Source organism: Salmo salar, chromosome ssa23, assembly GCF_905237065.1.
Source record: "Salmo salar chromosome ssa23, Ssal_v3.1, whole genome shotgun sequence".
In the NCBI taxonomy this organism is placed as follows: Eukaryota; Metazoa; Chordata; class Actinopteri; order Salmoniformes; family Salmonidae; genus Salmo; species Salmo salar.
This window is the reverse complement of record NC_059464.1, coordinates 592,632-618,417: the sequence shown is the minus strand read 5'-3', so window position 1 is coordinate 618,417 and position 25,786 is coordinate 592,632. Positions and strand designations below refer to the sequence as shown.

General features: G+C 41.8%; 2 protein-coding genes across 6 annotated transcripts in view; one reads left to right on the top strand and one right to left on the bottom strand.

Annotated features, from left to right (window-relative positions):
- Window positions 1–126: 126 nt before the first annotated feature.
- LOC106583873 (uncharacterized) overlaps window positions 127–25,786 on the bottom strand; it is a 29,988-nt gene continuing 4,328 nt past the window's right edge. For 2 of the 5 annotated variants that reach the window (XM_014168490.2, XM_045706079.1), the window contains 4 exons: window positions 4,919–5,064; window positions 4,597–4,726; window positions 4,267–4,479; window positions 127–4,167 (listed from right to left, as the gene is read on the bottom strand). In XM_014168490.2, the coding sequence (XP_014023965.1) occupies window positions 301–2,031 (1,731 nt within the window). In that variant the 5' untranslated portion in view covers window positions 2,032–4,167; window positions 4,267–4,479; window positions 4,597–4,726; window positions 4,919–5,064 and the 3' untranslated portion in view covers window positions 127–300. The remainder of the gene's footprint in view (window positions 4,168–4,266; window positions 4,480–4,596; window positions 4,727–4,918; window positions 5,065–25,786) is intronic. The other 3 variants (XM_014168491.2, XM_045706080.1, XM_045706081.1) reach the window with 3 other exon arrangements.
- LOC106583874 (carnitine O-palmitoyltransferase 1, liver isoform-like) lies at window positions 5,834–19,355 on the top strand (the record flags this gene model as incomplete). The annotated part of the gene is made up of 5 exons (XM_045705886.1): window positions 5,834–5,932; window positions 7,514–7,672; window positions 16,439–16,552; window positions 17,394–17,486; window positions 17,830–19,355. Coding segments are annotated over 5 exons (576 nt in total), but the record flags the coding sequence as incomplete, so codon positions are not given.

Genomic DNA, 25,786 nt, shown 5'->3' with positions numbered 1-25,786 from the left:
CCTACCTCTGAGGAAGCACAGTTCCCGCTCAGCCCAGTCAAAACTGTTCGCTGCTCTGGCACCCCAATGGTGGAACAAGCTCCCTCACGACGCCAGGACAGCGGAGTTAATCACCACCTTCCGGAGACACCTGAAACCCCACCTCTTTAAGGAATACCTAGGATAGGATAAAGTAATCCTTCTAACCCCCCCCCTTAAAAGATTTAGATGCACTATTGTAAAGTGGTTGTTCCACTGGATATCATAAGGTGAATGCACCATTTTGTAAGTCGCTCTGGATAAGAGCGTCTGCTAAATGACTTAAATGTAAATGTAAATATGGTCGCCATATTTGAGTTCACTCGTTAAACCACCCAGATAGTTGCTAAGTGGGGGGCTCCAGTCACCCTGTTTGCTTACATAGACCACAGAGTCTGTGTCGTGGTAAAGAACCCTCCTCTGAAGCTGCTCCATGAGGGCGTACAATTCAAGTCGTCCATAGGCCGTGGTAAATGCTGCAAGAAACACATTTACATTACCTGGGGGTAGAACCCACTTTGTGTTACGTCTCCATTGCACCAGGGCAATGTCTTGACTCAAGAATGAAAAATGTGAAATTTCGTATTGGTCCGAAAAAACAAATTCCAAAAATTCTTCGGGGTCTTTAATGATCGTCGTTGTTAGCATATTGCATCTCTGCGAAAGCTTCCCCCAAAGCGAGTTTAAGTACAATTTCGACACATTTCGTTTGGTCTTGTTGACCTCTATTCTGTCAGGGTCAAGAAGAATGCCTTCTCTGTCGTGATAGTCTCGAATGTACTTGTCTTTGCTCTCTTGATCTGTGACCGATGAAGAATAGCCTGAGGCCATCTGCTTGCATCTCAAGAAGGTCTTGATGTACTCTTTAAAAAGAGTGTCTGATTTCCTGGAAAAGTTCCACACTTCAAAGATTTTGGCCACACGATATCCCTTCTCTAGAGCCTTTGTGAATTCAGGTGTAACCCAGACAGCTGTAAGGGCTCTTTCCTGATCTGAGTGATCACAAGGCTTTTCCTGGTTGTTGTTTTCACTGCAGGTGCGACATAGGGGAAAGAAAAGTTTTCCTTGAGGTCCCTTGTAAGGCAACACTGGTATAAACAAACCCCTAGGTGGGTAGACCGTTGCTTTGATCAGACCAAAATAGTTTTGGGGTAAGTCAAAGTCGCGGTGAATAATTTCAGGATGCCCCATAGGATAGCATGAGGAACTCATTACATGAGGATAAAGAGATGTAAAATCTACATAACCTATTGTCTCGTCTGGTTGCGCTACATACCGCAAGGTCAAAGCATTGGTACGGCCTCCATACAGGGCCTGTCGTGGCTCCAAGGGTTCGGGTGTGTCAAAGCTAGAAAGGAAAGCTCGAACATGAGGATCAGACTTTTTGAGTGCGGTCCACTCATGCTCCCACATAACATTCACTTTCAAACCATAAGTAGCCTGTAAAGATTCACATTTGTCTTGAAACTCTAGGTACATTTCACCAAAAGTCTTTTGGGTTAGGACACACAGGACCTGTGGCTCAAAGCAAGATTTACACCCGTGGAAGAAACAACCGTTGTACTCAAACACAGTCTCAACACCGTCAATCTGTGTGTATCCATCTAGATAAGGCCCAAACGCCTTCTCACCCCTATTCAAAGCATGTTGAATAAAAATGTCTTTATCCTGGGCCAAGTACTCCAACCACTGAATGGAGCCACTAGAGTATGACTTAAATTGGCGTCGGTAGTTGTCAGGCGAGGGGATAGCTATAGATGCAGGAGGTAGAAAGTGTGTACGATAGGTTTTCATGCATGCCGATGCAATAGTTGTACAACTCCAGGGGTCAATGCCTGCATCTTTGATGACCTCTGCTCTGAATCTGAGGCACCCCTCGCGAAGGATAACCACGTCGTTGTCACAGTATGACTCCATCTCTTTGTGGAAATCAAAAGTGCTGTGACATACTGTCTCGTACCATGTCATGAATCTCTCTCGCTCTTTGGGAGACATTTGATCACAACCGTACATTTCAGGTCTCGGATAAGATCCTATATAGTGTAAAAATGGGGAAACCAACCTTTCACAGAGTTCTCAAAACCCAAGGCCTCAGGCATTTGAGACAATCTCATGGGTAAGAAGCTTAAACTGTCAATGTATCTCTGGTTGAAAGCGGGGTCTACAAAACACAAGATTTTACTACCTTGAGCTATGACACTGGGCGCAACGCCTTGCTGTATCAGAGGGTTCAAAAGAAGGTACGAATCATATGCTCTAGAATTGTGCGCTATAAACGTAAAGTTTCTGTACTGGGGTTTTCTGAAGTGTTTTAGAAAGAGGAGTGCACAATTGGGTCCCTCAGCTGACCACTTATCCCCCTTGAAAGTCATGGTAGATACAAAAATAGGCAAATGAACCCTTGATTGTTGATTAGTCTCAAAATCATAAAAAACATATTTCTCTGAATGTTCATCTTCAGCCAAGGGTTGAATATAACACTCGTGGGGAACATCTTGAACAATTTCAGTCTCTCTGCTTTTCAAAGGCCCTTTACAGATTGGGCAATGAATGGCATGTCCTGTGACAATCGGCACAGGGTGTCAGGTTTAAGGGCTGCATCGGACATTTTTCATCCAGACATATACGGAACAGTTATAACGGCACGAGTGGCCACCCTTTCGGGTGTAGCCGGTATGACAGGCTTGACACACATATGGGGCGCCTAAAAACGCTCCGATGTTGGTAACTGTATAGTAATGGTCGTTTTGCCCATAAAAGTACAGGATCTGAGGATGAGGGGGTTGTTTTAGAATTTCAAGAGAGAAGCATTAGCTCTACTGTGGTACAAAAAAGCATTTTGAAGCTCTAGCCTTTTGCAACGCCTCTAGATCCGTACATCCTGGGTTTAGTAAATGTGCTAGGCCTATTGCAAAGCATAGCTTATTACCGTGATTGTGAACGTTTATGAGGCATGCCCTTTTATTGTTTATGATTTCTGATTGCATTAGGCTATCTAGCTTCCTTCTCTGCCCCCCACCACCCAGGGGTTGCCGTATTATTTGCACAACAAGCTCCAGCGACCTATCGGCTATGATGGATAAATTTGATTGAACAAGTCGTTCCAGCAGGGCTATAAATTGTTCAAGATCTGCTTCACCATTGGGTAAAATAAGAGATACAGTGTTTTGCATGCTATCTCCACAAATTTCCAACTGTAAGACATCACGAGGTTCGCCATAATCTCTTGCCCTCTCTAACAGTTCGTTCAGAGTATCCAAAATCATGACGTAAAAAACAGCATAATCGAGATTTTGATTCACCCATGTGAAATTGAAAAACTGTCTAATCTCTGTATTGCTGGATTTATTTCTGTACACAACCCTGACACTTCTATCAAGACCATCTCCCTCCTGATTTATTAGACCATTTTCCAATTCCTCAAAAACATCATATTCCGTTTCAGACTCTTCTGACTCGGGCATTAATAGCGGGCTGCTTGGAGGGTCTGGTGTAGAAGTTCTCAGGCTCTCGTTCATCTGGTTTATTAAAAAAACTAGGGCTGGCGGGATTTGAGATAATTGGTTTTCATATGTTGTTCCTGACTCGTTCATATGTTTAATTATTTCAATTAGGTCGGCGGGAATTTGGGAAAATAGATTTTCGTCTATCGGAATTATGTCTGATAACCCACCCTCGTTCATCCGTTCAATTAAAGCTAGTAGATCGGGGGGTATTTTCGCCAAAAGGCTTTCAACTGTCTTAATTATAGGCAGGTCCATTTCGGTAACTGGTTTTAGCGCCGGTATTTGCGTTTTAACAACCGGGGCATTGTTCGATGCCAGAAGGATATATCCTGACTGTATTGCCGCTCGAGTAAATCAACCATTCGTTGGTGTAGCAAGACATTTCTGGATTTTAGAGCCTTTGAAAAGGCCTTGATAAACTCCGCTTGGTCTATTTCAGGTTTGGGTGTTTCTACATAAGAATTGGAGGAATCAAGAAGATTGGCTGCGTTACAGAATAGCCAGTCGTCTACCTGTGAAATGTCATTTAAAACGTTGAAATCATCAGTTTTCCTTGTTTTATTGTGAATGTCAGACGCTCCGAAATCCTCCGCGGGTTTTCGGTGTGTATGTTCTTCTGTGCCGTTATACGCCGGGGAGGAGTCTGTAAAAACATTATTTGTCATTGTTTTAGCATTTTCAATCATAAAAATGTATAAATTATAATAAACTCTGTATTACTAATAACATAAGGGCTTCATACCTTGTCCGTGTAGGGCCGTTTCTTGAAGAAGTAACTTTTTGGGCCTGGGAGATTCTTCGCAATGCACTTGCGCCGATGTTTTGGGGCGGGAATATGTCGCTTGGTTCCTGGGTGGTGTTAGGGTAAACCCGTTCGAACAGAAAGGCAGAATAGCATCGATGTCCTCGTTCAGAGTACACGAAGCACCCGTGATCCTTCTTTTGGGTCTGTCCGCTGTAAACACAAAAAAATAGCTTTTAATATAGGGTTCACACTTTTTGTTTTTAATGTCTACATTTTCTTAGGGATTTTTTTTTTTTATTTTTTTTTTTTTTTTACTATTGAACTTACAATATACAATAGTGTGACGGAGACTGGCTGCTTTCAGCGCTGCACGCAGTTTGATTCTGAGAATCCCTCTCTGACAAATTCGGTTCCAAATCATCTAGCCCACGGAGCATCTGCGTAAAGGATTGCGAGCCTACAGACGTTAGATAATATTAACATATATACGAAATATACACATTTTTAAAATATGAGAATACGGGCATTTGACATATTACCTTAAAATCATTGTCCATCAGTTTTAGAATAGTGATATCACATTTTTAATATCCATACAATTCCCTGAAAATACCTCTCCAAATCTAATATATTATTTTCACTAACTCACCTTCAGAAAGCTCCATTAGGACCGATTCCGAGATTATCTGTTGGCCCGGCATCTTTTCGAGGTGCTATATAGGATGTCTTAACGTCTGGCTTCACTATCCTGCAATGAGTTTACAGAGCGGGGGTGCCGTTTTTTCGGGCGTCATCCTGTATGCAAAAAAAAGGGCCATATAAAGTACTCGAATGTCTAGAGACCCAAAACCATAGGCGGGTGTCTCGACATATTCGGTCTGCCGATATTGCACTTATGCTTCATAGCACAGCGTTGGGGTGTCCGTTGTAAATTTATATCCCGGGGTGGGGGACCGTTAGTATATGCGCTGATTAGAAAATAGCATATGTTTTAAACATTAGGAGTTCGTCTAGACCTGATGTCTTATGCCTGGGCTTTTTCACTTTTTTAGCCCCCACATGTTTGAAGGTGAGATAAATACGTATTTGAAAGGGCTTGGGGGGTAATAAAATGGAAACTGCCCAGACCAATTGAAGAGAAGCCGGCAATCCTAAACAAATTTACACACACCTTTTCTGATTTCAAAAGCACCCCCCCCCATGCAGAGACACCCCCCCACACACACACAATTACCCACCCTCACACGCACACACCCCCCTGCGCACGTGCCAGTCCTAAACAAACGTACACACACACACTTTTTCTGGTTTCAAAAGCACCCCATGCAGAGACACACACCCCCTTTTTTTTTTTTTTTAAACACACACACACAATTACCCTCTCTCACACGCACACACCCCCCTGCGCACGCACACGTCTTTCCGGAATTCCTTTTTTCTCAAGCGCTGCCCGGGATGGCTCGAAAATCCATAGCCCCTAACTTTAAAAGGTGAGATACAGCTTTAAAACCATTTATTTAATTCATAATATTTAGTACAGACCTTTGCATAATTAATACAATACATTTTTACTGTTCCTTTCTTACGGATAACGGGCCCGGCTATAGGGTTGTCACTGAACCCCAACCGCCGTCTGTGTCCAACTCCCCAGCGTCAAGACTCGGTAAGTTTTCACCCCAGGGATATATCCTACGTCTGGCCTGTAGACTCTCGCCCGTGTGTCTTAAGGATAGACGCGGCCATCGACGTAATTGTTCACGATTTTTGAAAAGATTGTCCAGCTTATTCATCAGGGTTATGAATATAGGGTAATCCCTCCATTTAAAGCTAAACACAGGCATAAAAAAATTCACATCCTTGCAAGCTTTCGATAATACATATGAATTTACAGACTTGGTAGCATTTGTACTATCAAATTGTTCACATGCTAAAATTGTCACTTTGGAGTCGGGGCTATTGAAGAGATCCTGATGGCTTGTAAATCATAGCGACCCTCCAACCTCTCTTCCATAGCATAACCTGGCACGGCTGTACCACTCAGGGCCTGTTCAATTTGACAGAGCGCTAGCCGTATCTTAAGCCATTCTCTCATACGCAGTGCAGGAGAAAAACTCCCGGCTTTTGCATGATAAAGGGGTCTGGGGCCGCTGTCTGTATATATGTCATGTGGCCATCACTAGTATCCAAAAACTCTTTAAAACATTCTGGGGCCTCACCCCAAAGATCCTCGATGCTTTTATCATTGGGTTCGCGACAAGAGACGCATAGTACCCCGAGAATTGGCCTAGGAGTCATAATTTTCTGTTTAATGTTCAGGGTTTTTATTTTTAAAATCTTGTTTAGTGTTCTGGGGCCGCATGTGTGTCTGGGGCGTATTTATAAGACGTCTGCCTCCAACACATAACCCCCCGGACATTCCTAATTCATAGACAACAACCCTAAGAGCAATAAAATAGGGGGGTGTGGGGTCATCCTCTTTGAAATGTTCAAACACAACCCCCCCAGTTCAATGAGGGCCCTACACATCAATCATCATGACAACTTCAAAGAGATGCAATATAGATATAACACACACTCTAACACGTGACAGAACAGGATAAAACTATATGACCCTAACCACGTGACACCTTCCCGCCAGGATGTCCAGACCGGATGCCCTTATTTGGGCATGTACACACCAGCCGGACATAGGGTCATAAATCAGACGCATAGGGTCATAAATCACGATTTTGACCGATGCCGTCTCCTTTATTCTCTCTACTAGGCACTAGATCTGAAAGGATTGTCTGGTCAGTGAGTGACCAAGATATATCTAGATAAAATGTAGTTATGAAGAGGTCTTCATGAAATAAACTCATCAAAATTAACAAACTTTGAAGTGCCCCCCCTCTCTCGCCCTCTCTCTCCCTCTGTCTTTCCTCCCCTGCTCTCCATCTTTCCTCCCCTGCTCTCTCTGTCTTTCCTCCCCTGCTCTCTCTGTCTTTCCTCCCCTCCTCTCTCCATGTCTTTCCTCCCCTCCTCTCTCCATGTCTTTCCTCCCCTCCTCTCTCCATGTCTTTCCTCCCCTCCTCTCTCCATGTCTTTCCTCCCCTCCTCTCTCCATGTCTTTCCTCCCCTCCTCTCTCCATGTCTTTCCTCCACCCTCTCTCCATGTCTTTCCTCCCCTCCTCTCTCCATGTCTTTCCTCCCCTCCTCTCTCCATCACTTTCCTCCCCTCATCTCTCCATCACTTTCCTCCCCTCAGGTTCTGGAGCAGGTGTCCATCTCTCTGTCTGTGGCACAGGCCCTAGCTGAGGATGTGGACTGTCATGTCTTCAGGGACTTTGGGAAGGGACACATCAAGAAGCTGAAGATCAGCCCAGATGCCTTCATTCAGTTGGCTCTGCAGCTAGCTTACTACAGGGTTAGTTAAAGGGAATGTCCTTCATTCAGTTGGCTCTGCAGCTAGCTTCAGGGCTGTGTTCAGACCTGGTGCTCTTGGGGGAGGGGGTATTTTCTGAGATTCAAGCTTATGAAATTAGTTAGTTAAAATGTGCCATTCATTAAATTTTAAAATGAAAACAAAAAATGTAAATGAGACTTTAAATAAAATGTAAAAGTATTTCATAAATTTGAAAAATCCACCAGGCTGCAAGGGCACTTTTTCATAGGAGGGCAAAAGGGCACTGCTTGGGCACTGGTTTAGCTATATTTTTATTTTACCTTTATTTAACTAGGCAAGTCAGTTAAGAACAAATTCTTATTTTCAATGACGGCCTAGGAACAGCGGGTTATCTGCCTTGCTCAGGGGCAGAACAACAGATTTTTACCTTGTCATTTCGGGGACTCGATCTTGCAACCTTTCGGTTACTAGTCCAACGCTCTAACCACTAGGCTACCTGCATGTGCCTGGCTAGCTTACTACAGGGGGAGTTAAAGGGGATCTCCTTCATTCAGCTGGCTCTGCAGCTATCTACAGGGTAAGCAGGACATCTACAGGGTAAGCAGGACATCCCTAGAACATATCTACAGCAGGACATTCCTAGAACATATATACAACATTTAGAATACCCTCTACCCTATGGCTGCCCCTATCATAGATTCCAAGTGACGTAACACAGCGTTGCAGCGCCATCTTTAGGACTCCATCGTTCATTGCAGTCCATTGCCTAAAACACACTGAATTAATCTAAGCTAAAACAATACATCTGAAAATAATATTGATATTTTTTGATGAGGAAATCTTGGTTGTACCATTTTACATCTAAGGTGTTTTGTGCACCAATGAGCAGTATTTATGAAGTTTGACTATCACGAAAGCTAGCATGATTTGTCCAACATTAGCTAACTAGCATTAGCTAAGCTAGCTAGCTAGCTGAGCCAGCCAGTCATACTTCATATGAAACAAAAGGGATGCTGCTAACCCAGTGCATCACACACAATGTTGAATTCTTCCAACAAAAGCTAGCTAGCTTCTGTTGCTAAGTTACTATCTAGCTGACATTATGAGTTTTCACAAAAGCAGCTGCTCACGGGACGCCACTGCAGTCGTGGCAACAGGCAGCTGCTTTGTGCACAGCTGATCAAAAGTAGCAATCGTGGAGAAACATGCTGATCTACAGGCTGATTTCTTATCATTTAATTTAGGGGCAGCATGTATACATTTTTAGGGTAAATGAAAAAAACTAACCTCTCTAGGGGAGGTGGGACGAAATCGTCCCACACTATTCAACAGCCAGTGACAAATCAGAGCGCCAAATTTAAAACCACAAAATGTCATAATTCAAAGTTCTCAAACATAGGACTATTTTACACCATTTTATAGATACACTTCTCCTGAATCGAACCACGCTGTCCGATTTCCAAAAGGCTTTACAGCGAAAGCAAAACATTAGATTATGTTAGGAGAGTACATAGACACAAAAAACCACACAGCCATTTCCAAGCAACTGGCATGCATCACAAATACCCAAAACACAGCTAAATGCAGCACTAACCTTTGATGATCTTCATCAGATGACACTCCTAGGACTTTATGTTATACAATACATGCATGTTTTGTTCAATCAAGTTCATATTTATATCAAAAAACAGCTTTTTACATTAGCATGTGATGTTCAGAACTAGCATACCCACCGAAAACTTCCGGTGAATTTACTAAATTACTCATGATAAACATTGACAAAATACATAACAATTATTTTAAGAATTATAGATACAGAACTCCTTTATGCAATCGCTATGTACGATTTTAAAATACCTTTTCGGCGAAAGCACATTTTGCAATATTCTGAGTACATAGCTCGGCCATCACGGCTAGCTAATTTGACACCCACCAAGTTTAGGACAACTTAAACTCAGAATTACTATCAGAAAAATTGGATTACCTTTGCTGTTCTTCGTCAGAATGCACTCCCAGGACTTCTACTTCAACAACAAATGTTGTTTTGGTTCCAAATAATCCATAGTTATATCCAAATACCGCCGTTTTGTTCGTGCGTTCAGGTCACTATCTGAAGGGTAACGCGCGAGCGCATTTCGTGACAAAAAAATTCAAAATATTCCATTACCGTACTTAGAAGCATGTCAAACGCTGTTTAAAATCAATTTTTATGCTACTTTTCTCGTAAAATAGCGATAATATTCCAACCGGGCAACGTTGTATTCATTCAAAGACTGAAAGAAAAAAATGGAGAAGTCTCGTGACCGCGCATCTCCAGTCTCACTGTCCCCAGGCTGACCACTTACAAACTCTGCTGCTGTACTTTGCCCAGAGACAGCAGACACCCCATTCCACTTTCTGGTGGCTTTAGAGAGCCAATGGAAGCCTTAGAAAGTGTCACGTTACAGCACAGATGCTGTAATGTCCATAGAGATGCAACAGAAGGACAACAAATTGTCAGACAGGGCACTTTCTGCATGGAATCTTCTCAGGTTTTGGCCTGCCATATAAGTTCTGTTATACTCAGACACCATTCAAAACAGTTTTAGAAACTTTAGAGTGTTTTCTATCCAAATCTACTAATTATATGCATATTCTAGTTTCTGGGCAGGAGTAGTAACCAGATTAAATCAGGTACGTTTTTTATCCGGCCGTGAAAATACTGCCCCCTATACCACAACAGGCTAAGCAGGCTGTTTATGTCGGAAAAGGTAGCGTTAGCTGGCTTAGTAGTAGCTAGTAGCTATGTCAGTAATGTCACACTGTTAGCTAGCTGCATCTATGGTATGGGTGGAGTGTTTTTTTTGTTGCTGATTTAAGTGCCAGGAGCAAGATCACAACCGAGTATTTCAATCTTGTCAAGATATCTTTTCCAGGCGCAGTTTGTTGGACGATCTTGGTGTTACTTGCCGTCTTTGTGACCACAATAGTTGCGCCAGAATGCTCGGTCCTAAAGACATTTAAAAAAACACCTTGTTACCTTGTTAGTTACTTTTGATGTTGAGTCGTTATACACAAATATTCCACATGAGGGCGGTATTGAAGCCATGGAACATTTTCTGCTGCAACGTGACCCTAATGAGCTACCTTCCAGTGCCTGCATTGTAACATTGGCTGAAATAGTACTCACACATAACTACTTCATGTTTCTAAATGATTTCTTTATTCAGACGAAGGGTACTGCTATGGGATCCCCCATGGCTCCTAACTATGCTAATTTGTATGTGGGTTACATGGAGAAACAATCCATTTTCAACCCTCTCAAAAATGTTTTCTTGCCTAACATCATTATTTGGAAACGGTATATTGACGATATTTTTGTTCTATGGAGGGGTGATGCAGAACTGCTCCAGGCGTTTTATGCTTTTCTTAACTCCTGTTCTGAACATTTGAGATTTACTATGCAATCTGATACACGTCAAATCAGTTTTCTTGATCTTCTGATCGTGTGTGAAGATAATGTTTTATACACTGATCTTTACAGGAAACCTACTGATCGTAACAGTTTGTTGAGGGCTGATAGTTGTCACCCACTGCCCTTGAAAAATAGTTTGCCCTACAGCCAATTCTGTCGAATCAAAAGAATTTGTATTAAACAATCAGATTTCGACAGAAATATGGCTGAGACTCAGGATAAGTTCAAGGAGAGGGGGTACAACAATGATCAGATTAATATTGCCATTGAGAAAATTCAAAACAAAACGAGACATGACCTTTTTCAAGGTCAGTCTCGCAAAAAGACGCATTCTTGCGTTCTCACTACCCGCTATTCAAAGTGCTCTGAACAAATTAAAGGAATCGTTCACAAACATTGGCACATTCTGAAATATGATGATAGTCTCGTTAATGTGTTTTCTGATCTTCCCCTGGTCGTATTCTCGCGGGGAAGAAATCTCAGAGACCAATTGGTACACTCTGATTTACCACCCCAAGATATTCCTGAACAACGTCTATTTGCGCCCATACTGGATGGAAATTACAAGTGTAATGGCTGTGCTCAATGCAATGGCACTTATAAATGTAGATCCTTCAAACACCCCCAAACAGGGAAATCTATCCCAATTAAAGGTGTTATTACGTGTTCCACTAAGGCAGTTATTTATCTTATAACTTGTCCTTGTGGTAAAAATTATGTGGGTAAAACAAAGCGTGAATTAAAAGTACGTATCTCAGAGCATCGTAGCACCATTAGGTGCAAAAACTTAACTTACCCAGTTGCGGCCCACTTTTTGGAAGCAAACCATCCGATTTCGTCTCTGCGTTATATTGGTATCGAACATGTCACCCTCCCGAGGAGAGGGGGTGACCTTGATAATTTATTGTTGAAACGAGAGGCTGCCTGGATCTTTAATTTAAAGACCCTTGCTCCCTTCGGTCTCAACATAGACTTTGATCTGAAGCCATTCTTGTGATAATTGTGATTTTGCCATTGTAATTGTTTGTTAGATACATTTTAGACTACAAATGCTATGATCGTATGCTATCCATTTGTTTGTCTTTTTGTATGTTCTTTGTATGCCATTTTTTTTAAATATTTGAGTTAACCAATGATATTAGGCCATACTTGGCCATGATTACAAACACCTGTGTGTGTCTTGACACTATATAAATGACTCATCTCGCAGTGTTTGATGATACCCTGATGAAGACAGCTTCGCTGTCGAAACGTTGGTGATTAAATTTTTGCATCTGAGCTCTTAGAGTGTGCGGCTTTCCTTTATTTTCTAGAGTCACCATTCCTAACAGAGGTAGGTGCTACTGTAACATGGCTAACATGCTAGCAAGAACAGTATCCCCATTTTCTGTAAACAAATCGTCGCACAAAGATGCAATTCGTTAACTTCAGTAGCAGTGCGTGGGTACATTTATTGTTGAAGAAAATAAATAAATACCCTTTATTATAAAGCCCTAATTGGCATTTTTAGAATTTCCACACATGGGGAAATGTTTTTAGCAGGGTCCACAAAAGAAATTAGCCTATGATAAACACATTTCATGCCATTCTACATAATTTACATGACAGAAGACATTATTAGCAGAATCTTTTTTTAATACCACACAAATTACCAAAATGAGTGGCTACTCTGACACTGACAAAATGAGATCAATACAAATGACCTGGTCTTGAATGCAAACAATAGCCCAGGCCAGGCCAATGAAGAGACACACCGATTGTACAATATCAGGATATATATATACATACACACACACAGTGTATTTGGAAAGTATTCAGACCCCTTGACTTTTTTCACATTTTGCTATGTTAGTCTTATTCTAAAATGGATTCAATTCTTTTTTTTCCCTCATCCAGAATACACACACAACCCCATAATGACAAAGCAAAAACATTTTTATTTAAATGTTTGCAAATGTATTAAAAGTACAAAACTTTATCACAAGTATTCAGACCCTTTACTCGGTACTTTGTTGAAGCACCTTTGGCAGCGATTACAGCCTTACAGCGTCATACCCAAGAAGACTCTTCTTGGGTATGACGCTACAAGCTTGGCACACCTGTATTTGGCGAGTTTCTCCCATTTTCTTCTTTGCAGATCCTCTCAAGCTCTGTCAGGTTGGATGGGGAGCGTCGCTGCACAGCCATTTTCAGGTCTCTCCAGAGATGTTACAGTAGATTGGGTTCAAGTCCGGGCTCTGGCTGGGCCACTCAAGGACATTGAGACTTGTCCCGAAGCCACTCCTGCGTTGTCTTGGCTGTGTGCTTAGGGTCGTTGTTCTGTTGGAAGGTGAACCTTCACCCCAGTCTGAGTTCCTGAGCACTCTGGAGCAGGTTTTCATCAAGGATCTCTCTGTACTTTGCTCCGTTTATCTGCAGAAATGTTTTGGTACCCTTCTCCAGATCTGTTCCTCAACACAATCCTCTCTCTGAGCTCTACGAACAATTCCTTCAACCTCATGGCTTGGTTTTTGCTCTGACATGCACTGCCAACTATGGGACCTTTATATAGACAGGTGTGTGCCTTTCCATACGCACATACATACACACGAATAGTAGGTGGGATGTATGCCTCCCCAGAGTCCTCACCACTGTTTATCACTACCCTGCGCTGTCTGTTCCATTCCCTCGAGATTAGAGGAACCTTGAGAAGTACTCCCTGTCCTATATGTTTCTCAGAGTTCTAGCTAGGTCGGGTCAACCACAGTTGAAATGTTCTCGGTATTTTCTTAGACATACACACATTTTTATCCCCCACATCTCTACCAAACCTTATTGGACTTACATTTAGTACTTTTAATCATTCATTATACGTGCTACATAAACTAATAATCACTAATAGTTAGGTTTCAGGGTGGAATTATTTAATCATTATCTTTAAACATATAGATTCCCTTATCACTAGGCTACTCACCGATGATGGCCTTTGCGCTCGTCGTGGCAATAGCCTATCTCAAGATAAGCTACTTTGAAAAATAATGCTTCTATTTGCTCAAAATTGGAAGTTGTTGAGAAAAAAAACAATTTCTATTGATTCTACAGACAAATTAATCTTCTCTTTTCAGCAGTAGGCATTTACTTTCCAAACTGTACGTTTTTCCCACGGTTGTATTTGCAAGTTTGAGAAAGGCAAACTTGACAGCTGCAAACAACCATAGAAATATAATCCATAGATGGCAGTTCCCATTCAAGTCAGTACTGGCAGTCATTGCTAGTGTACCCATGAGCTTAACGGTCAAATTGCGAAGTAAAGAGGTTCCAAAACTTCAGCCCCTGCATTAATTGGGCCCGTGTGTGTGTGTGTGTGTGTGTCAGGTTCTGTCAAGAGCCTGTAGTGTCTAATAAGATAGTGGGTTCGATTCCCGGACCACCCATACTTAGAAAAAAAATGTATACACGCATGACTTCGCTTTGGTTAAAAGTGTCTGCTAAATCAAATCAAATTTATTTATATAGCCCTTCTTACATCAGCTGATATCACAAAGTGCTGTACAGAAACCCAGCCTAAAACCCCAAACAGCAAGCAATATAGGTGTAGAAGCATGGTGGCAAGGAAAAACTCCCTAGAAAGGCCAAAACCTAGGAAGAAACCTAGAGAAGAACCAGGCTATAAATGGCATATATATATATACACTGCTCAAAAAAATAAAGGGAACACTTAAACAACACAATGTAACTCCAAGTCAATCACACTTCTGTGAAATCAAACTGTCCACTTAGGAAGCAACACTGATTGACAATAAATGTCACATGCTGTTGTGCAAATGGAATAGACAACAGGTGGAAATTATAGGCAATTAGCAAGACACCCCCAATAAAGGAGTGGTTCTGCAGGTGGGGACCACAGACCACTTCTCAGTTCCTATGCTTCCTGGCTGATGTTTTGGTCACTTTTGAATGCTGGCGGTGCTTTCACTCTAGTGGTAGCATGAGACGGAGTCTACAACCCACACAAGTGGCTCAGGTAGTGCAGCTCATCCAGGATGGCACATCAATGCGAGCTGTGGCAAGAAGGTTTGCTGTGTCTGTCAGCGTAGTGTCCAGAGCATGGAGGCGCTACCAGGAGACAGGCCAGTACATCAGGAGACGTGGAGGAGGCCGTAGGAGGGCAACAACCCAGCAGCAGGACCGCTACTTCCGCCTTTGTGCAAGGAGGAGCAGGAGGAGCACTGCCAGAGCCCTGCAAAATGACCTCCAGCAGGCCACAAATGTGCATGTGTCTGCTCAAACGGTCAGAAACAGACTCCATGAGGGTGGTATGAGGGCCCGACGTCCACAGGTGGGGGTTGTGCTTACAGCCCAACACCGTGCAGGACGTTTTGCATTTGCCAGAGAACACCAAGATTGGCAAATTCGCCACTGGCGCCCTGTGCTCTTCACAGATGAAAGCAGGTTCACACTGAGCACATGTGACAGACGTGACAGAGTCTGGAGACGCCGTGGAGAACGTTCTGCTGCCTGCAACATCCTCCAGCATGACCGGTTTGGTGGTGGGTCAGTCATGGTGTGGGGTGGCATTTCTTTGGGGGGCCGCACAGCCCTCCATGTGCTCGCCAGAGGTAGCCTGACTGCCATTAGGTACAGAGATGAGATCCTCAGACCCTTGTGAGACCATATGCTGGTGCGGTTGGCCCTGGGTTCCTCCTAATGCAAGACAATGCTAGACCTCATGTGGCTGGAGTGTGTCAGCAGTTCCTGCAAGAGGAAGGCATTGATGCTATGGACTGGCCCGCCCGTTCCCCAGACCTGAATCCAATTGAGCACATCTGGGACATCATGTCTCGCTCCATCCACCAACGCCACGTTGCACCACAGACTGTCCAGGAGTTGGCAGATGCTTTAGTCCAGGTCTGGGAGGAGATCCCTCAGGAGACCATCCCCCACCTCATCAGGAGCATACCCAGGCGTTGTAGGGAGGTCATACAGGCACGTGGAGGCCACACACACTACTGAGCCTCATTTTGACTTGTTTTAAGGACATTACATCAAAGTTGGATCAGCCTGTAGTGTGGTTTTCCACTTTAATTTTGAGTGTGACTCCAAATCCAGACCTCCATGGGTTGATAAATTGGATTTGCATTGATTATTTTTGTGTGATTTTGTTGTCAGCACATTCAACTATGTAAAGAAAAAAGTATTTCATAAGATTATTTCTTTTATTCAGATCTAGGATGTGTTGTTTAAGTGTTCCCTTTATTTTTTTGAGCAGTATATATATATATATATATCTCAGTAATACTAGAGGTGTAGTGTTGAGTTGTCTAACTGATCCTTCTGTGTGTCTGTCCATCTAGGTGTTGTCGGAGCCCTGGCGTCTCTCCACCTGTCAGATTCCGGTTCAGCAGTTGGAGCTGTTTGACATGAAGAACCACCCAGACTTTATATCCCTGGGTGGAGGTTTCAGCCCTGTGAGTAAACAAACACCTTGACCCAGACACACACACACACACACACACACACACACCTCTACCCAGACTTCAGCTACCTGGGGGAGGCTTTGGCCCTGTGAGTACACACACACACACACCCCTATGCAGACAGACAAAGTGCTACTTTTCCCACTTACCGTAAATTCCGGACTATAAGCCGCAACTTTTTTCTCACACTTTGAACCTCGCGGCTTAAACAATGACGCGGCTAATATATGGATTTTTCCCGCTTTAACATTTTTTTTTCTTCAAAAAAACACATTCTGTGACGTGCTCAGTTTTTTGGCGGCATGAAGCTTTCATTAGACCAATGAAATTGCCGAACAGGTTAAGGTCAAACAACTTTTTTGTTTACTGTTTAGATTAAATCGAGCGCTCTCAAACTAATTACGGTAGTCATTTTGTCACCCTCATCATGGCAAAGACACGGAGAAATGCATATGATGCAGCTTTCAAGTTGAAGGCGATTGATCTGGCTGTTGGAAAAGGAAATAGAGCTGCTGCACGGGAGCTTGGTCTTAATGAGTCGATGATAAGACGTTGGAAACAGCAGCGTGAGGAATTGACTCAGTGCAAAAAGACAACTAAAGCTTACTGCTAATTTTTTATTTTTTGTTACAAGCCGTGTTTCGTTAAAGCCTATTTATTTTTGTTACAAGCCGTGTTTCGTTAAGCCTGTGTAAAGTTAATTTGTTTCAATGTACCGGTAGGCATGTGCAGCTTATTTACGTTCAAAATAATATTTTTTTTTTAATTCAGTGGGTGCGGCTTATATTCAGGTGCGCTTAATAGTCCGGAAACTACGGTTACTCTGTTCCAGGTGGCAGACGATGGCTACGGAGTGTCGTACATTATCATAGGAGAGGACATGATCAACTACCATGTATCCTGCAAGCACTCTTTCTCTGAGACGGTTAGTGTGTATTATACACTCGCATGTATTGGTGACAGATGTTAACGTGAATATAGCAAATGGAAACTTTGACAAGTGGTACATTTAAACGGACACAAATCATGCATGCTGAACATTATGAATGCGCCTTTACAAAGAACCCCCCACTCTCACATCTCCCTTTCTCTATCTACTGTATCCATCCCCATCTCCCTCCCTACCTTCTATCTGTACAAGTCTTTAACCCCCACCCCCCCAAATAAGTCAAATCAAAATCTGTCTCTCTTCCTCTCTCTCTCCATCTTTTTAACTCTTCAGAAATAAACCAAGTCAAATCATTGTATCTCCTCTTTCTCTCTCTCAGGACTCACACTGGTTCGGGGCACAGATCAGTCGTGCTCTACTGGACCTCCTCTCTGTGCTTACCCCAGCTAAGACCAAGAACCCACAGGCCCAGGACAAGAAACGGCAGTGAACACTTACAGGGAGGAAGGGACCATAGGGCTAAGGGGTCGCTTTGTTTTTTCATAGTAGGATAATATTCTATTGAGCGTGGTTGTGTATAAAGAAAGCCCTAAGAGATTCAGTGTGATGGAATGATGAATTCTGAAAATGATATGTTCCCTCCTGCTCAGCGATGGAGGGGTGGATGGAGGGAGAGAGAGGTGAAGAGGTGGAGAAGTGCAATAGGGAGCAAGGGAACTAACAAGGGTGAGGCAGAGAGCAAGGGAAGGAGGGATGAGAAAGTGAGGGATAAATCTCCACAAAAAGAGAAGAGAAGGAGTGGAGGTTACCCCCATAGAGAGAACATAGGTCAGAGGTAGGCAATAACTTTTCTTGTTTTTCTTTTATGAACCCAACATTATGGCTTTTCTTTTTTATCATTTTGAATGTGAACTACTGTTGGAAAGAGTCATGTTTATTATTGTAATATTTTATTGAAAAGTCCTTTAAGTTTGCCTCAAAAAGACTTCCCTAGTTAAAAAATAAAGCTATAGGAGCAGCAGTGGAAGTTTAAAGAACTTGTAATTTTGGTTGAATTATTCTCGAGTCAATGTAGCTCTCTAACTGAATGGGTCGGCTGCAGTGAACATCATTAGGATGTGATATCAGGAGCAGGGTTGGGGTCAATTCCAATTCAGTCAATTCAGGAAGTAAATAAATATTCCAATTCAGTGATTAAAAGCAATTGCATTAGATTTTTCAATGATTTCTCAATACATAAGAGAAGAAGAAGAATGTTATTTAATTACATTTTCTCTTTTTGTATTTTAATAAATAAATCACTTTTGAATTGATCCAAACCCTGTCCAGGATATCTTATTATTATTTGGATTGGGATCATCTCCAGGCTCGTATTCATTAAGCATTTCAGATTAGTAGTGTTGATCTAGGGACAGTTTTGCCTTTTAGATCATAATTAATAAGAGTATATGGACATGGATGTACATGATCCTAGATCAGCACAACTACTCTTGATTACAGGCGAGGTTAATTTTTGTTCTTAAATACCTTCACCAGTAGAAATCCACTTTTTCGAGTTCAAATGGCCAGCGCTTACCCATGATGTTACACAACAATTTAAGTCAACAAGTCATCGTTATAGTCAAAGCATTATATATTTGGGCTTGAAGTGACAAATCTGAACTGTCCACTTCATGCAAATCCATGTAAATGCAATGTTTTTCCTATGATATAACATACTAATTATTTTCAGCCTACGTTTCATTTCAGGGCTGGGTTTTATTTAAATGTTATCACCCACCAGCATGGCATTGTTTATTCATCAGAACCCGCTGCAAAGTTATTCCTCTTCGTGACTGAGATGAGCCAAACAGCCTTGTGTCCACTTCGCCGCCTGATGAAGCAAATTAAAATGGGGGGTGCAAATGTATGTTTTTGTTTACCAGAAAATTATAATCGGATTGGATAATTTGTAAATGTTTACTTGTTTTTGTAGCTAGTCTGTATTTAAAATATATATTTGACCATTTTGTAAATGGTATAAATGCGTGATATGATGGCATTTTGCAAACCCGCTCCCCCCGTTTCTGAATGGTTTTGACCACTAAAGTTATGCTTTACTACACAGCTCCACTGCTTTGATTGGTGTAACGTTAGCTAGAAACCACAAGTGTCTATCCAGATAATGAAAAGGCACCAGCGAAAGAAAATTCAAGGAACTTACAGTTACATGTAATTTGTGGCGTACATGATCATAAGCAAAGTCATTGTAGCCTATCATTGCAATTCCCCTGTGAGAACCATAAGTATGTACTGACTTGGTTTTGCTGTACCCCTGCCAATACCTGCCAGCATCCTACCTACTGTACCAAAGGTTGCACTGTTTCCATTACAATGTAAAAAAATGCATATCAGCTATCTTTAAATAGTTATACATATTACCGTAACTTCATATTGTTCTCTGTAACTGTTTTTATGGCGGATTCTTGGCCGCAATTTGTGGAAGATGCCAAGACTTGAGGTAACGATAGATGGCGGTGTCAAAGATCAGTGGCGGAGTTTTCCCTAAATTAATGCTCATGACAAATCCAGCTCCAGCCATAAAGCTACAGTAACTGACTACTGGTGTAGTACAACAACAAAAAACAGCAACAGATAACATTAACTAGATAGATAAGGTTAGCAAGATAGCTAGCTGAATAATGTTAGCATGCTAGCTAGCTACAACAACTGCTGCTGTTCTTGCCCTAGCACTAACACACCTGATTCAACAAATCACTTGATGATTCGTTGAGTCCAGTGTGTCAGTGCTAGGGCAAAGAAACTAATCACCAGGAACAGGAATGGGAAACACTGGTAGCCTATGTGTTGCTCAGATCCTAGGTGGATGGAACGTAATCCATGTTTTTTGTTTGTTCTATGTATAGTAAGTAGGATGCTCATATTGTCTGTCATTTTGCATATTAAGAATTATTTAAATGTAAACGTGACTGTGAAAATGCCTTTAACCAATGGTAATGGTAGTATGAATTAAATACTTTTCATGGCCTAGTAGGTACTGTTTGTGACAAAGTTGACTGCTGTCTTGGCTGCTGATTTAAGAAAATCCAGAAATGATTGGTTGGGAGGCAATTTCAGCTCAGAAGAAGGGCTGAGTTTCAAGTCTTGGATTGGAGCAATGCCCTATCAGGGCTATTCAATGTTGTTCCTGGAGGGCCAAATCACTTCTGGGTTTCATCTTCTCCTTCTAATCGGGGACTGATTCAGACCTGGGACACCAGGTGAGTGCAATTAAAAACCAGAAGCATTTTGGCCCTCCTGGACCGGAATTGAACAGCCCAGTGGTCTAGTTGAATGACAGGTCTACATTTACCAACCAGATATAGGCCTGAATCAATTCCCTTGAATTGACAGCACTCACTGGTGGTGGTATTGTTAAGGGGGAATTGACCCTAAACTTTGCAGGTAAAAAAGAACGAGAACCTAGAGCCAGTTGCTGGTTTTGGCAGTAGCAATGGTGTATCCAAAAACACACTGCAGGAACATGCAGGCATTACATTTTTTTTTTTAATCTATGAATCAACATGTTGCCATCCTGCCTATAAACAAAAATGCAACAAATTAATTGGTTCTGTGTTGTGATTTTCCCTGTGAGTATGATTCTGTGTGTATATCATTCCTTGAGCGTGCATGAGCTGCCGTGGACACACAGCTGCTCCAAACTAAGATGATTTCGAAGTGATTGGGGTAGATGTTGTGATATCAAAAAGCACCCATGCATCTCCACTCCATATCTTCCTCTAGTATGAAGATATTTGTTAACTTTTGTCACCAGAGAAGTTGCTCCCCAGACAGATGTCATAATCAGTGGCGCCTCACAAGTCCTCAACTGGCAGCTTCATTAAATAGTACCCGCAAAACACCAGTCTCAACGTCAACAGTGAAGAGGCGACTCCGGGATGCTGGTCTTCTAGGCAGAGTTTCTCTGTCCAGTGTCTGTTCTTTTGCCCATCTTAATCTTTTCTTTTTATTGTCCACTTTGAGATATGGCTTTTTCTTTGCAACTCTGCCAAGAAAGCCAGCATCCCGGAGTCGCCACTTCACTGTTGATGTTGAGACTGGTGTTTTGTGGGTACTATTTAATGAAGCTGCCAGTTGAGGACTTAAGAGGTGTTTGTTTCTCAAACTAGACACTAATGTACTTGTCCTTTTGCTCAGTTGTGCACCGGGGCCACCCACTCCTCTTTCTTTTCTGGTTAGAGACAGTTTGCGCTGTTCTGTGAAGGGAGTAGTACACAGCATTGTACCAGATCTTCAGATTCTTGGCAATTTCTTGCATGGAATAGCCTTCATTTGTCAGAACAAGAATAGACTGAGTTTCAGAAGAAAGTTATTTGTTTCTGGCCATTTTGAGCCTGTAATTGAACCCACAAATGCTGGTGCTCCAGATACTCAACTATTTTATTTATTTAGTTATTTTACCAGGTAAGTTGACTGAGAACACACTCTCATTTACAGCAATGACCTGGGGAATAGTTTCAGGGGAGAGGAGGGGGATGAATGAGCCAATTGTAAGCTGGGGATGATTAGGTGGCCGTGATGGTATGAGGGCCAGATTGGGAATTTAGCCAGGACACCGAGGTTAACACCCCTACTCTTATGTTAAGTGCAATGGGATCTTTAATGACCTCAGAGAGTCAGGACACCCGTTTAACGTCCCATCCGAAAGACGGCACCCTACAACTAGTAGTAGAAGGCCAGTTTTATTGCTTCTATAATTTGTACAACAGTTTTCAGTTGTGCTAACATAATTGCAAATAATTTCTAATGATCAATTAGCCTTTTAAGATGATAAACTTGGATTAGCTAACACAACATGCCATTGGAACACAGGAGTGATGGTAGCTGATAATGGGCCTCTGTACGCCTCTATAGATATTCCATTCAAAATCAGCCGTTTCCAGCTACAATAGTCCTTTACAACGTTAACAATGTCTACACTGTATTTCTGATCAGTTTTATGTTATTTTAATATACTTTTTTTGTTGTTGCTTTTTTTCAAAAACAAGGACATTTCTAAGTGACCCCAAACTTTTGAATGGTAGTGTATATATATATTTTTTTTACATTGTTTGCAAACTGATATGTGACACGTATTAAATGCCAAAATAACATGCAAAATAACATTCAGAGACATTCAAAATAATAACATTGAAAGATTTCATAATTCCGTGTGGTTTTCATGCATTATTGACCCTTGCGGAAACTTACTAATGCTATCGAGGCCACCACGTGTAGCTTTTTCAGCTCTGAATTTACAGCCCCCTGCACGGACAGCAAAAGACCTGAACTGCGATTCTGCGAATGGCATTTAAGCAGGCGTCTTTAGCCGATTATTTTCACTAGTTGATATATTAGCGGGGAGGTTAGCAATGTCTACTTCGGTTTATAACGCTGGATTTGAACTCCAATAACATCATATTCCGTCTGCGATATGTGAATGTAGCCTAGTGGAGCTATTAGAGTCTGAGGTTTCAATGCAGACTGTCCGGGGGACATCATAAGTCCCTAGAATGTCCAAGTGGGACATTTAGGGGGAAGAGGAGGGCCGGGGCGGCAGCACAGGCTACAAAAACGCTGTAGTCTACAAAAGTGAAAGTAAGGTCAAAATGCGCGCTTGTACGACATCTAGATCAGACACAAAAAGGTAAGGTGTTGCTGATATTCGATCTATTTCTGTTTTTCCATGCCAATATCTGTGTAATTGTTATAGGCTAGTTAATAATATCATTTTCCACATATCATAAATGTAATTGTCTATTATACCAGGGGTAGGCTTTTATGTAACTAGATTAACGCGCAGATCGGTTTTTGTTGGAGCGAATGGTCGGGGGGCTGGAACCTAATTATAATAATGTGTAGGTAGGTCTACATTGCAAACTGACCAACCACATCTAAGCCCCCGATTGTATTAGAAAATAAAAATGTCATACCTTGATTACATTGAGACACAATGGCGTCTCTTTTCATTCATGGGAATACTTGAGAACAGATTTCCTAAATTAAACACATTTTTTTAGCTGAATTCCTGAATTCCTAGCTTTTTTGGGGGTCAAAATAATTACTTGCAGGACGGTTTTGGCCTGTAGGCCGCATGTTTTTTTGCAGGGGTTAAATTCCCATGTACAGAATAAAAAACAAAACTCTACTGATGTGAAAATGTTGCTTTAGATATCAAATGTATCCACTCTGGGATTGGCACATGCACTTCTAGCCTGTTTGGGACAGGGAGCAGTATTTTCACGTTCGGATGAAAAGCGTGCCCAGAGTAAACTGCCTGCTACTCAGGCCCAGAAGCTAATATATGCATATTATTAGTAGATTTGGATAGAAAACACTCTGAAGTTTCTAAAACTATTTGAATGATGTCTGTGAGTGTAACAGAACTCATATGGCAGGCAAAAACCTGAGAAGAAATCCAACCAGGAAGTGGGAAATCTGAGGTTTGTAGTTATTCAAGTGATTGCCTATCCAATATACAGTGTCTATTGCACTTTCTAAGGCTTCCACTAGATGTCAACAGTCTTTAAAACATTGTTTCAGGCGTCTACTGTGAATGGGGAGCGAATAAGGGCTATTGGAATCAGGTGTCTGGAAAAATGCAATGAACTCAGTCATACGCGCTGCCGTGAGAGTGAGCTGAGTTCCTTTTCATTTCTAAAGACAAAGGAATTGTCCGGTTTGAATATTATTGAAGATTTATGATAAAAACATGCTAAAGATTGATTCTATACATCGTTTGACATGTTTCTACGATCTATAATATAACTTTTTACTTTTCGTCTGCAAAATGTGTACTTTACAAGCAACACACCATTACCTAATTTAAAAGTGAAACAAATATGGTAATAGTTTACCGGTCCATTGCTCTCTTCACCCGGTCTGGGATGCCTTTCCCACCCAGCTTTGATATCTGAGATATCTGTGCATTACAATGCATTACAATATAATGTAACTTAACTCATACCAAGGAAACATTTAATTTCTCACCATGTATTTTCGAAAATCATTCTCCATAAACTGCTGTTCCATCTTTGAATGTATATTTTTGTCTCATGCTTTGTTTTCTCTTTTCCATATTATGTCTATCTCTGATAAGCTACCCAGGAAATAGCCCATATTCATATATGTAGCCTTAGAAATAAGGATTATGAAATAAATAACTTGCTAACATCAGATAACATGAATATCTTAGCCATTTCTGAGACTCACTTAGATAGTTCATTTGATGATACAGCAGTAGCAATACAATGATAAAACATCTATAGAAGAGACAGGAATGCTTATGGGGGCGGTATTGCTGTATACAGTGCATTCTGAAAGTATTCATACCCCTTGACCTTTTCCACATTTTGTTACATTACAGCCTTATTCTAAAATAGATTAAATAAAAAAAATGGTCATCAATCTACACATAATACCCCATAATGACAAAGTGAAAACAGGTTTGTTGAAATGTTTGTAAATGTATTAAAAATAAAAATAAAATAACTTATGTAAATAACTATTCAGACCCTTTGCTATGAGACTCGAAATTGAGCTCAGGTACATCCTTTCTCCATTGATCATCCTTGAGATGTTTCTACAACTTGATTGGAGTCCACCTGAGGTAAATTAAATTGATTGGTAATGATTTGGAAAGGCACACACCTGTCTATATAAGGTCCCAGAGTTGACAGTGCATGTCAAAGAAAAAAAGCAAGCCATGAGGTCAAAGGAATTGTCCGTAGAGCTCCGGGACAGATCTGGGGAAGGGTACCAAAACATTTCTGCAGCTTTGAAGGTCCCCAAGAACACTGTGGCCTCCATCATTCTTAAATGGAAAAAGTTTGGAACCACTAAGACTCTTCCTAGAGCTGGCTGCCCGGTCAAACTAAGCAATCGGGGGAGAAGGGCCTTGGTTAGGGAGGTGACCAAGAACCCGATGGTCACTCTGACAGAGCTCCAGAGTTCCTCTGTGGAGATGGGAGAATCTTCCAGAAGGACAACCATCTCTGCAGCATGCCACAAATCAGGCCTTTATGGTAGAGTGGCCAGACGGAAGCCACTCCTCAGTAAAAGGCACATGTTATCCCGCTTGGAGTCTGCCAAGCGGCACCTAAAGGACTCTCAGACCATGAGAAACAAGATTCTCTGGTCTGATGAAACCAAGATTGAACTCTTTGGCCTGAATACCAAGCGTCATGTCTGGAGGAAACCTGGCACCATCCCTACAGTGAAGCATGGTGGTGGCAGCATCATGTTGTGGGGATGTTTTTCAGCGGTAGGGACTGGGAGACGAGTCAGGACCGTGGGAA